Here is an 11,903-nt window from a genome sequence, read left to right as displayed (position 1 = left end):
TCCAGTCAACTGTCAGCTGTGTTATAAGAACTTGGAAGTGCTTAGGAATGACAGCAATTCAGCCAAGAAGTGGTAGGCCACGTAAACTCGTCCAACATCAGTGTGTGACCTCACAAATGCTCTTCTGGAAGAATGGTCAAAAATTCCCATAAACACACTCCTAAACCTTGTGGACAGCCTTCCCAGAAGAGTTGAAGCTCTTATAGCTGCAAAGGGTAGACCAACGTCATATTGAACCCTATGGATTAGGAATGGGATGTCAGTTACCGTATGTTCATATGTGAGTAAAGGTAGGTGAGTGAATACTTTTGGCAATACTTTTGGAATACTTTAGTGTATATGTGTGTGTGTGTGTGTGTGTGTGTGTGTGTATGTATGGAGAGAGAGAGAGAGAGAGAGAGAGAGAGAGAGAGAGAGAGAGTGTTTATTGCCAGTTCTTAAAAATTAAAACCTGAAAAATGGTCCAAATCTCAGGGTTTTATGAGATTCTACCTACTCAGCTGAACCGGTCTGAACCAATAGGAACCCACCTCTGATACTGTGTATGTCTATACCTATATGTCTATATATCTATATACCTATACCTCTATCTCTATACCTTTATATATCTATATCTAATCTCTCTCTCCCTCTCCCCCATCCATCCATCCATCCATCCATCCATCCATCCATCCATCCATCCATCCATCCATCTATCTATCTATCTATCTATCTATCTATCTATCTATCCCTAGATAGATAGATATAACTACGGTATATAACCATATATATAACTGTATATATAACTATATAACTATAACACACACACACACACACACACACACATTGATCAATAGAGATAGAGATAGATGAGACATATAGTTATAGATAGATATAGATTTACATATAGATATACATATTATTGCCAATGTCCTTGCTGGTGTAATGCCATCTCATAAAAAAGATGGTGACCTCTATGTTAAAAGGATGCAGATATGCTTTGTATGCTAGCTCCTGAGAAGAGGATTAATTGGAAAAGGCCCTGATGTTGGGAAAGATTGATGGCAAAAGGAGAACGGGAGGGCAGAGGATGAGATGATTGGATAGTGTCATTGACACACTGAATGTGAATTTGGGAAAACTCTGGGAGACAGGGGAGGATAGGAGGGTGGGCATACTATAGTCCGTGGGGCCACAAAGAGTTGGACATGATTTAGTGACTGAACAACAACATAATTTGTATATTTTGTACTGCACCAGAATATGACACAATATATTTATTTCATGGTTGGTTGTGGCCCCCAAAGTCCTTGCACTTTCTTTTGCTGTACTGTAAACCTTTTCTATCAAGCACCACATTCCACCTTTCAACAGAAGATACTAGGGGCTAAAGTTTCGATCAATAGAATGCAAAGCATATGCCTTACGTTGAGCTGGGCTGTTTTTTAACATTTATAACATTTTGAAGTAACCACTTTCAATTATAAGTTATGAGGATATGTCATTGTTTAAGAGCAGTGTTTCTTAACCTTGACAACTTCAAGATGTGTGGATTTTCAGAATTCTCCAGCCATTTGAAGTCTATACATCTTAACATTGCGAGATTGAGAAATACACTGTTTAAAAGTATATTACCATACGTATATAAGTTAAAGGATCCCTGGGAAACCACACAAACCGATTTTATCAAAGTGCTTTTTGACCGGGAGGGGAGTGAAAATACAGTATATGATTCCTGTTCATAGGATGCAGATTTAAAGAATTCAGGTTAATGGTTTTTGTATTGCTGCAAAAAGCTCTTGTGTGAAAAATGCTCTTAACCCACGTACTAGATTGTGCGATGGTTTCCTTATGGCAGCACATCCATAAAAGTGTTAGTTGTACAATTCTTTGCCTTGCCTTCCTAGTCATCAGGAACAATTCCAGGCTGCTTGGTTAGAGCAATATGATTTCTAGAACAACTACCCTACCAATTGCATCTTTTCCAACACATGCTCTGCTTTTGTTGTACTGTTTTCCTAGTTTTTTGATCGCCTGAAGTTAATGGGAATGCCCTCCAAACATCAGCCTGATTTCATTTACCTGCGACATGTTCCTCTAAGGAAAGTGTATCTCTTCACGATGATCCAGCTGAGCTGCCTGATCATTCTGTGGGTTGTCAAGATGTCTCCTGCAGCCATTATCTTTCCCATGATGGTAAAAACACTTAAGCTGAAATGTCCATCTCTGTCATAAGGGCTGGCGAGGAGAGTAAGAATTGCATCTTGAAGATATTTCCCAATTTTGAGAAGACCTGATTTTGCTCAGAATCCTGAGTTGTAAGCAGGGTTGGGCTTCAAATATTTCAGCAACAGGTTCTCTGCCTGGTTGCTGGGTGGGTGTGGCCTAGTCAGCCTCCTGCACCACGGTGGTGGTGGTGGTGGTGGTGGTGGTGGTGGTGGTGGTGGGCATTTTCACCTTCCCCAGGCTCTGGAGGCTTTCCTCGCGCCTCTGGGAGGGCAAAAACTGCCTTCCCCGGCCTCTGGAGGCCCTCTGGAGGCTGGAAACAGGTCCATTTCTGGCCTTTTGCTTTATAGCCTGGTCCCAACTACTATAAACTATTAGCTATTGCTGCTGGATTAAGAGGAAATCATTAACAGTGGAACCATTTGAAAACTGGAAATTAGGATAAAAAACGCCTTTGTAGATTTGACAGAACGTCATTTCTCAATTCCATATACAATTGACGTAATAAGTCAATACCATCTATTAACTCTTCCTAAATTTCTGTGTTAATTAACAGAAATCTTGCTTGTATGTTTAATGGCTATGATGGAGGTTCTCTCAAGTGGGCTGTACGGGTAGTCCTCACTTACTGAGCTCAACTAGGACTGGAAATTACTAAGTATCATGGTCGTTAAATGAGATATCCCATGACCACAACTTGTGATTTCACTTCTGTGTTCTCCCAATTAATTCTGCTTGTTGGAAGCTGGCTGTGAAGTCCATGAATGGTGATCACATGGCTGCAGGATGCTGTGATGGTCACAAATGAAGAGGATCGGTTGCAACTTTGAATAGTTGCTAAACGAGGCAGTCAGTAAGTGAGAACTACCCGTAGTATGCTTGCTGACATGAGCCTTTTGTTTTTACCAGGGGAGTTGTGGTTTTAATCATGTGCTTGAAGTTAAAATATCTGATTTTCTCTCTGTGATAATTCCTGAATGTCTACCAAATAGCTCCAAGATTATTAAATCCACTTTTTCTTTACATCCATTGTCCCTAATGAATTCTACATTGTTTCTTGTCTTTTCCTATTGGTTTCAGCAGTATCACAAAAGACCATGGTTGTGTTTATTTAACAATGGGAGCAGGAGTGAAATGCTACCAGTTTGGGCTGAACCAATAGTAAAAAAATTCTTTAAAAATTTTTTTAAAAAAAGGTTCCACCAATCACATAGCACAGCTGATTGTCACAGCTGATTGTTGGAACCTTTTAAAAAACTTTTCAAAAGCATTTTTTAACTAACGGTTCGGGTGAATAGGTAGTAAAAAATGTTTTAAAAAATGTTTTAAAAAGGTTCCAAGGATCAGCTGTGACAATCAGCTGTGCTGCGCGATGGTTGGAACCTTTTCAAAAAACTTATTTAAAGCATTTTTTTGCTACCTATTCATCTGAACCGGTAGTAAAAAAGTGCTAAAAAAAAAAAGTAAAAAAGTTCCGATCATTGTGCGGCACAGCTGATTGTCACAGTTGATCATCGGAACCTTTAAAAAAAAACTTTTTAAAGCATTTTTTTTACTACCGGTTTGGGCGAACAGGTAGTAAAAAAAATGCTAAAAAAAAGTTCTGATGATCAGCTGTGCAACAACCAACTTTGCCGCACGATTTATATTCGCTAGAAAGCAGGAAATTCTGCTTTCTAACTAATATAAATCGCCCGGCACAGCTGTTCCACCCCTCGCTGTTCTGCTTACCTTTGCAGACTCAGAAAGGGCTTCTTAGCGCCTGAGATGCAAATGTGCATGAAGCAAACTGGTGGCAGACTTCAGAGCATTTCACTCCTGAATGGGAGAACAACAATCCCAGAATTAGCATAAAAGCAAGCTTATTTGCCATAATGAAAACTTTTGGAAAAAGAGACCTTGATGATGCATGACTTACTCTCTGGTTCTCTTGCTTTCAATTTATTTTCTCTAGGGCAGTGATGGCGAACCTTTTTGAGCTCCCATGCCAAAAGTGGGGGGAGCGCAAGGGGGTCCTACATGGGCATGCCATACCCATAATGCTATGTGTGGGGCCCCCATGCGCATACGCATGCACACACACTGCTTTTTGGCCTGCGATAGACCCATTTTTCACCCTTCCCAGGCTCCAGAGGCTTTCAAGGAGCTTGGGGAGGGCAAAAACAGCTTCCTCCACCCTCCCGAGGCTCTTTCCGGTCTCCTGGATTGCACTGGGAACGACCGAACAGCCTGCTCTTGGAAATGGAGGCTGTGGCCGATGGGCTTGCCCCTGGGCTCTTGCTCCACCTGCCCAGGAGACGGAGCACAGGGAGGAATATAACGGCCATTTTGGAGGGAATGGACCCATCACCTTCCACTTACATCCACAGCAGCCACACCTGCCACTCCCCACCGCATTTGGAGTCAACAGAGGAAAATGCTCCTCTTGGTGGGGTGGCTGAGCTGGCCCACGCCGGGCCGCAAGCCTCCCAACCACCCTGCCCAGCACACAAACTTTGTCTCTATTGCGGCCTGCGAAGGCCTGCGCTTTCCCAGCCGACGCCCTGGGAGACTCATTTCCTGGCTCCATGTTCCCGACCTGGGTTATGGGGCAACCTCTGGGCATTATCCTTTGCCCACTACAATGCTGTTGCCACCGCCGCCTCTGCCAGACGTGTTGCCTACATCCATGCTTCCGCCGCCTCAGGTCCCAGTAGTCATTCTGCCTGTTCCATCAGATGCAGCAGAAGCATCTGCAATCGGTGTCTGCCTGGCCCACCTCCCCACGGCGGCTTCTGGCTGCTCCAGCGTCCCAGCCAGAAGCAGCACTGTGACAGCCGCTGAGGGCGAGGGGGCAGCGGTGGCAAGGATGGGCAAGAGCTTCCCTCCCTCCCCACCCGAGCAGGCTACTTGCATGGCTCCAGCTCGCCTCCCCGCCAGCAGTTGCTCTAATGTCCTGGCTGGAAGCAACAGCACAACAGCTGACGCTCCCAAGGGCTAAGTGGTGGTGATGGCGAGGATGGGCGGGCCCGTACTTCCCTTCTTCCTACCCACCCAAGCAGACTTCTTGCACAGCTTCAGCCCACAGTTCTGATGAGGATCCATGGTCCGGAACGCTGTCGCTTCCAGCCGGGATATATTCTGCCAGGCCCTCAGCGGCGTCTTTATGCAGATAGCTCACCTCCCTGCCAGCAGCTCCTCCAGCGTCCTGGCTGGAAGCAGCAGCACAACAGTCGAAGGGGCGAAGGGGTGGCGGTGGCGAGAATGTGTGACCTCCACTCCTTTGTCCCTTCCCCAACAACGGTTGTTGCACTTCCTCTTCCAGCCGGGATGCTGGTGGAGGAGCTGTTGGCGGGGAAGTGAGCTACCTGCATAAAGACGCTGCCAAGGGCCTGGCAGAATATATCCCGGCTGGAAGCGACAGCGCTCTGGACCGCAGATCCTCATCAGAGCCATAGGCAAGAAGCCTGCTCGGGTGGGGGGAGGGAGGGAAACCCAGGCCCACCTGTCCTTGCCACCGCCACCTCTTCGCTCCTGGTACCAGGACACAGATGAGGGCCTGGCAGAATATATCCCAGCTGGAAGCGACAGCGCTCTGGACCGTGCATCCTCATCAGAGCCTTGGGCTGGAGCTGTGCAAGAAGCCTGCTTGGGCAGGTAGGAAGGAGGGAAGCCCAGGCCCGCATATCCTCGCCATCGCCACCACTTCGCCCTCGGTAGTGTCGGCTGTTGTGTTGCTACTTCCAGCCGGGACGCTGGAGGAACTGCTGGTGGGAAGGCGAGCTACCCTCATAAGGACGCCGCCGAGGGCCTGGCTCACTGACATAGGAGCAGCTGCGATGGCTACCCGGTTGCTCCTGCCCTTCCTCCTGTGGCTGCAGCTGATGCTCTTCTGGGGCTGCGCAGGGACCGGCTGTCTCTTCTGAGGCAGCCAACCAGCAAGGCATTCCAGACTGTGGATCCATGTCAGTGCCGCGGGCAGGAGCCATGCAAGTAGCCCGCTCAGGTGGGGAAGGAGGGAAGCCCTTGCCCATCCTTGCCGCTGCTGCCCCCTCGCCCCTGGCAACTGTCACAGTGCTGCTTCTGGCTGGTGTGGGAGTGGCTGCAGGGGCCGGCCAGCTGCTCCTGCCCTTTCCCTTGTGGCTGCTGCCGCTGCCGCTTTTCTGGGGCGCCCGAGCTGGCCAGGCACTTCGGACTGCAGATTAACCACGGGCTGGAGGGCTGGGGCCAAGCAAGAAGCCCGCTCAGGTGGGCAGGAAGGGAAGCCCCGACCACAGCTCTGCTCCGCTAAGAAGCAATGGCCAGGATCCCTTCTCCGCGTCTTTTGGCATGCATGGCTGTTGCTCTTCTGGTTGCTGGTTTTTGCGTGTACATGCGCACCAGGAACCAGATCACCAAATTGCTGATGCGCATGTGCACCCTGGAAACAAAAAGATCATTTTCCTGGCGTGTGCATATGCACCAGCCGGTTCCACTTCTGCTTTCTGGCATGCCAATGTGCATGAAGACCAGCTGGCTGCTGTACCGGAACCCGGAAGAGCAACTGGTGATGGCTCCGCGTGCCAGGAGAAATGGCTCTGCGTGCTGCTTCTGGCACACGTGCCATAGGTTCGCCATCATGTCTCTAGGGCTTGTTATCTACTTTGCTCATTTCCAGTGAATTCTGTTGTCATCTCAGGAATGTTACTCTCTCCCCCCCAACTTCTCTTTTCTCCTTTCCAAAGGTTTTAGCATTGGTCTTTGTTCGGAAGATTATGGATTTATGCTTTTCAAAGCGGGAACTCAGCTGGCTTGATGATCCCATGCCAGAAAGCAAGAAAAAAAAATTAGATGATGCTATCCAAATGGCAAAAGAAAATGATGTGAGTAGGTTTAAGTACACATACAGATAGTCCTTGACTTGCAACAGTTCATTTAGTGGCCATTCAAAGTTACAACAGCATTGAAAAAAATGACTTATAACCATTTTTCACTTTTACGGCCCTTGCAGCATCCCCATGATCATGTGATAAAAATTCATTTAACTGCCTCTCTTAGCAACATAAATTTTAGGCTCCCTTGTGGCCATATGTTGAGGACTACCTATACTTAGTACCAAGATGTGTGTCTCTGTGTGTCTGTGTTGTGTGTGTCTGTTTGAAATTAAGTGTACTTCAGCAGAATTGAAAGGACGAGTCTTTAGTGAGCTCTTTTTAAAGTTTTCTTCTGCTTAGGGGCTAAATGATTTTCCTATCTCTTCTCACTGATCTTTGGGATAAAGTTGAATAGACTGTCGTCTTTACACAGTCTGGAATTCTGAAGAAGAAGAAAAAACAGATGCTATTTATTTTTATTCTGCCTTTATTATTTTCATAAATAACTCAAGACAGTGAACATACCTAATATTCCTTTTTCCTATTTTCTCCACAACAATAATTCTGGGAGGTGGGCTGGGATGAGAGAGAGAGAGATTGGCCCAAGGTGACTCAGCTGGCCTAAGATAGGATTAGAAGTCCCAGTGTCCCAGTTTGTAGTATGGTGCTTTAACCACTATACCAAACTGGTTCTTCTAATTTTTCAACATAAATATGTGGTCCATTCACCTGAAGGCCAGACAAGGAATAATGGATGGAAACTGACCAAGGAGAGATTCAGCCTAGAAACAAGGAGGGATTTTCTGACAGTGAGAACAATCAATCAATGGAACAGAAGTTGCCTTAGGAAGTTGTGGGAGTTTCATCACTGGAGGCTTTCAAGAAAAGTTTGGGCTGCCATTTGTCAGAAATGCTGTGGAGTCTCCTGCTTGAGCAAGAGGGGAGGTCCCTTCCAACTCTGTTAATCTGTTATCTGTTATATGAGTGACCACTAGAGGGGAGCATTAGATCTTTCTTTAAAAACCAAGACTGGCTTTCTCTCCAGAAATTTCATCAGGAAAAACAGTTTTTAGCTGAAAGGGTTATTCAGCTAACTTTCTAATGTTTTTAATTTGTTTGTTTTTACATAGTTATTTCAGTCCTTTTTTCTTACGTTTCCATATCTTTTTTCTTATCTGCTGTATTGAAGTTCAGGACTTTTTTTTTTAAAACTGAGGTTTCTTGTTTCCTAGCCTTTCTGGGTCTGATCTGATCTTTTGCCATCTCTCTCCCTCTCTCCCTCTCCCCCCCCTCTCTCTCCCTCCCTCCCCCTCCCCCTCCCTCCTTTGGGTGACAACTGCTCTGGGTATTGTGGGTCCTTAGATCAGGTTGAACATAACTTTCTGGCTCTGGTGGTAATTTCCAAGAAAGAGATTCATGTCTTGAGACATCATGGATAGAACGTCACTTCTTCCAGGCATGGACTATATAGGTGCTAAATAAACTGGAACACTTTAATACAGTAATGATGGGATTCAGATAAAATAATACGTTCAGGGCTGTTGGAAGAAATATCCAGGTCCATTTCCAAGCTGGGAGAAAGGCACTGGAAATAAAATGGAGGCTGGAGGCTGATTGTAAAGACAGGTTCCCTTTATTGATGGAGCAGAACCAACAACCAGATGTGATTTTGGGACAGCTGACCAATAGCAATAGCAATAGCAGTAGACTTATATACCGCTGGTATAAGACCAAATGGTTGAATGAATGGGTGGATCTTTATAGGTTTATTTGAAGTTTGTTCTGGGGGTGGTGCAATGATGGCGCTTGTGTTCTGAAAGGGTGTTGTGGCTAATGCAAACTTTGTTGCAAGGAGCTTTGAAATATCCTGTCTTGAATGGGCTTCTGCTGGCAATATTTGTTTTGTATATGAATTGAGCCATCTAGACTGTTGGCTTCCTCTTTCAATAAGCTCTTTATCTCCTTAAGTGTTGGCATCTGCTGTGGGCTATTAAGAAAGACTGGGGGCTGCTTACTGCCTCTAAAAACATGTTTCTCCATTTGTCCTTTTCTTCTTCTTGTGTCATATCCGTCATCGGATGTTGGCGATCATGTTAGCGATCCTATTTTTATCAACAGCCACAGAAAAAAGTGCTGCTGTGTTTTGTCCAAACCAGTCCCTTAGATTTTGAAGCCATGATGTTCTTCTTTAGCCTGGACCTCGTTTGCCTTCAATCTTCCCTGAAGTATGCTGTTATTTTTCTGGGTGTCGCATCACATGTCCAAAAAAATTGTCCTTTAGGGAAATGTAATATTCTGCCTTTTTAAATATTTCCCAAAATATTTCATTCTTCTGGGGAGTTTGGGGGGGGGAGCTTCTCACAGGACATAATGCAGAGCAGGCTACTTTAGTTGAAATTTGTTTCTTTATTGTCAGCAAATATCATGGAAGTTGATAAATTATGCTAAATGGTGAAAATGTTGTCCAGAGGTAACCAATATCAATTTGGTCATAGAAAACTTTGCTTGGTCTCTGTGCAGATTATTTTTTATCACAATCTAAACCAGAATTTCTCTGTGTTAAAAAGGAATCTCAGAAGATGATGGAAGATGGCACGACGGCTGTAATTGAAATGTCTCCAATGAGTTCAAATTATTTGGCAGCTCCAGGACACTCAAAAAATATACCAAAAATTGAAATTAGGTAAAAAAAAAAAAAAGACGCTAAAAGCAATGATCACATTGTTGTTGTTTGTGCTGTTGTTGATGCTGCTATTGCAATTTTAATTCTTCCAGTAACCTCTTTGGGAAGAAAAAAGCAGAATGCCCTTTGGCACATCATTTGAGTGGTATCAACCACTTTTACAACTGTGCTTATATGCAGACACTCGTGTCTCCATCGCTGGCATTTTTTTAAAGAGTGGCATTTTAAATAATTTCCAGCTTTGTAAACATATACAGGGCCTAGTTGTGCTGTGTCCCATCAGCATGGGAAATGATATGGATTGAATTATATGTGTTGCATTTGGAAATGGTCTGTGAATAAGTCCTAAATCATTTAAGGCAGGGGAATCAACTCTAAATGATGAAAATAATTTTATAAAATAATAAATTATCTTAATGAAAATGTTATTATAGGCCTGATCCTGCAGATATTAATATCTCAGAAGAAATGCCTAAAACGACTGTGTGGAAGACTCTCACCATGAATACAGAAAAACTCTGAAGTTAAAAGGAATAGGTATGGAAATTTTCCATAGGGAAGTCTCAAATCAGTACATGCAGTCTTCAAGAAGTGATAATGTCACTTATATTGGTAATGAAACATCTGCAAGAAAACCACCAAGCTCTGGGAGCACCAAGAGCCCCACAATCTTCAAGGAAGATTATATAAAGGGGATAGTTTTAAAAAATGGCATGCTAAAAATAATTATCTATGCCTCTCCAACTACTGTAGCTTTCCTACATCTATTACTGTGAAGTGAATATAGTCAATGTAGGCCCACAAAATCGCCATACCATTTATGTAGCATGGCTGGTCAACAGTTGTATTATATATAGCTTATAAAGAAGACCAGTCATTTGACTAATGATAGAAACTTCTGGTACAGAAGCAAAAGTTTGCAAACTATTTCTATATATCAGGGACATGCAGTCACAAGAGGCAAGGGAGGCGGAGCCTCACCAGTCTCCTCAGGAAAAAGAAAGAAATTTAAATATTTGTTTAAAAATAATTAAAGCCAAGATAGTTGCTACGAGATTCCAGGTCACAGTGGCTTGGTGTCTGCTTAGTGTTAACCAAAGCAGTAGGTGAGAGAACTCCGGGGCCTCCTTTCCATAAGGAATTTTTCGCCTTCTAAAAGTTAAGAAAGAGTTAAAAGGCAAAAAAGTTCAGATGCAAAAGAGGCACTAATTCTTCCGCCTCCTGATCTGGAAGCAGCGAATCATGTCTTCTTGAGCACACTTACGTTGGGCGGGGCGTGCTTCAGAGGAGAGAGGAGTGGGAGAGAAGGAGGAGGCTGGCTCTTTGCTGCAGACCTGGGCGCTTGGCGGCTCCCGCGATGCAAAGTGCCCCACTGTCCCCGATGCTGCCGCCCACCCGCTGCCCCGGCCTGCTTCTCCAGGCTCCACCGTGGAAGTCCCGGATCGCCTCTGGGGGAAGGCTGGGTGAGAAGCGGAGCGAAGCTTCTCTGCGGCCTCCTGGCGCTGCACAGAGGCTCTTGCAGGAGCGCATGTCAGCAGCCGGCGGCCTGGAGCGGCCCCGGCTGCGAGACAAGGGAGCGCTTAAAGCAGCCGCTGCCGCCGCCACCGCCCCTCCTTCGCCCGGAAGAAGCTCGAGCCTTTACTAACTGGATGCCCTTCCTGACGCCTATGCAGAGTTCACAGCAGACAATTACTCATTGTGCCCAGAGAGAAATATCTGCCACTTCCTAGGATCGAGCTCACAGCCTCCTGATTGTGAGGTGATAATTCCACCTCTAGGCCACTGCGCTGTTCTAAACGATTTTTGTATGCCAAGGATATAATTGGACAACCATGACAAGCATATTCTAAAACTGTTTCATTTGCTTGGAAGTTGGGGTGGGGGAAAATAAAAGATATGGGAAAATGCCTTCAGGGTCTCCAGGACTAGTATCTCTAATGGCAATTTTTGATTTGCAGCTTGACCGTTCGGGACTTGGCTTAGGACAAGGAGCTTGCAGCACATGAAGATGACTCAGGGAAGAGCCAAGATGTGCAGGCAAAGGAGAGAAAATGCTTTTGCAATGGGAAAGACACAGACTCACTAATTGCCCTAGTACTTCCTTCACACAAGTAACTGGGTTCATATTAAAGCCATTGAGAAGTGTTCTGATTATCCTTTGTGTGCTTCAGTGGGCATTCTAA

At 45.1% G+C, this 11,903-nt stretch overlaps 1 protein-coding gene across 1 annotated transcript in view; it reads left to right on the top strand.

Annotated features, from left to right (window-relative positions):
- Nucleotides 1-10,496, top strand: part of SLC4A8 (solute carrier family 4 member 8) — a 78,126-nt gene extending 67,630 nt beyond the window's left edge. The window contains exons 20-24 of the mRNA XM_032211475.1: nt 2,002-2,175; nt 6,909-7,046; nt 9,605-9,720; nt 10,155-10,226; nt 10,364-10,496. Of these exons, the coding sequence (XP_032067366.1) occupies nt 2,002-2,175; nt 6,909-7,046; nt 9,605-9,720; nt 10,155-10,226; nt 10,364-10,496 (633 nt within the window). The remainder of the gene's footprint in view (nt 1-2,001; nt 2,176-6,908; nt 7,047-9,604; nt 9,721-10,154; nt 10,227-10,363) is intronic.
- The last annotated feature ends 1,407 nt before the right edge of the window (nt 10,497-11,903 follow it).

This window comes from Thamnophis elegans, chromosome 2 (genome assembly GCF_009769535.1).
Source record: "Thamnophis elegans isolate rThaEle1 chromosome 2, rThaEle1.pri, whole genome shotgun sequence".
NCBI classification, from domain to species: domain Eukaryota; kingdom Metazoa; phylum Chordata; class Lepidosauria; order Squamata; family Colubridae; genus Thamnophis; species Thamnophis elegans.
This window is presented reverse-complemented; position numbering and strand designations above follow the sequence as displayed.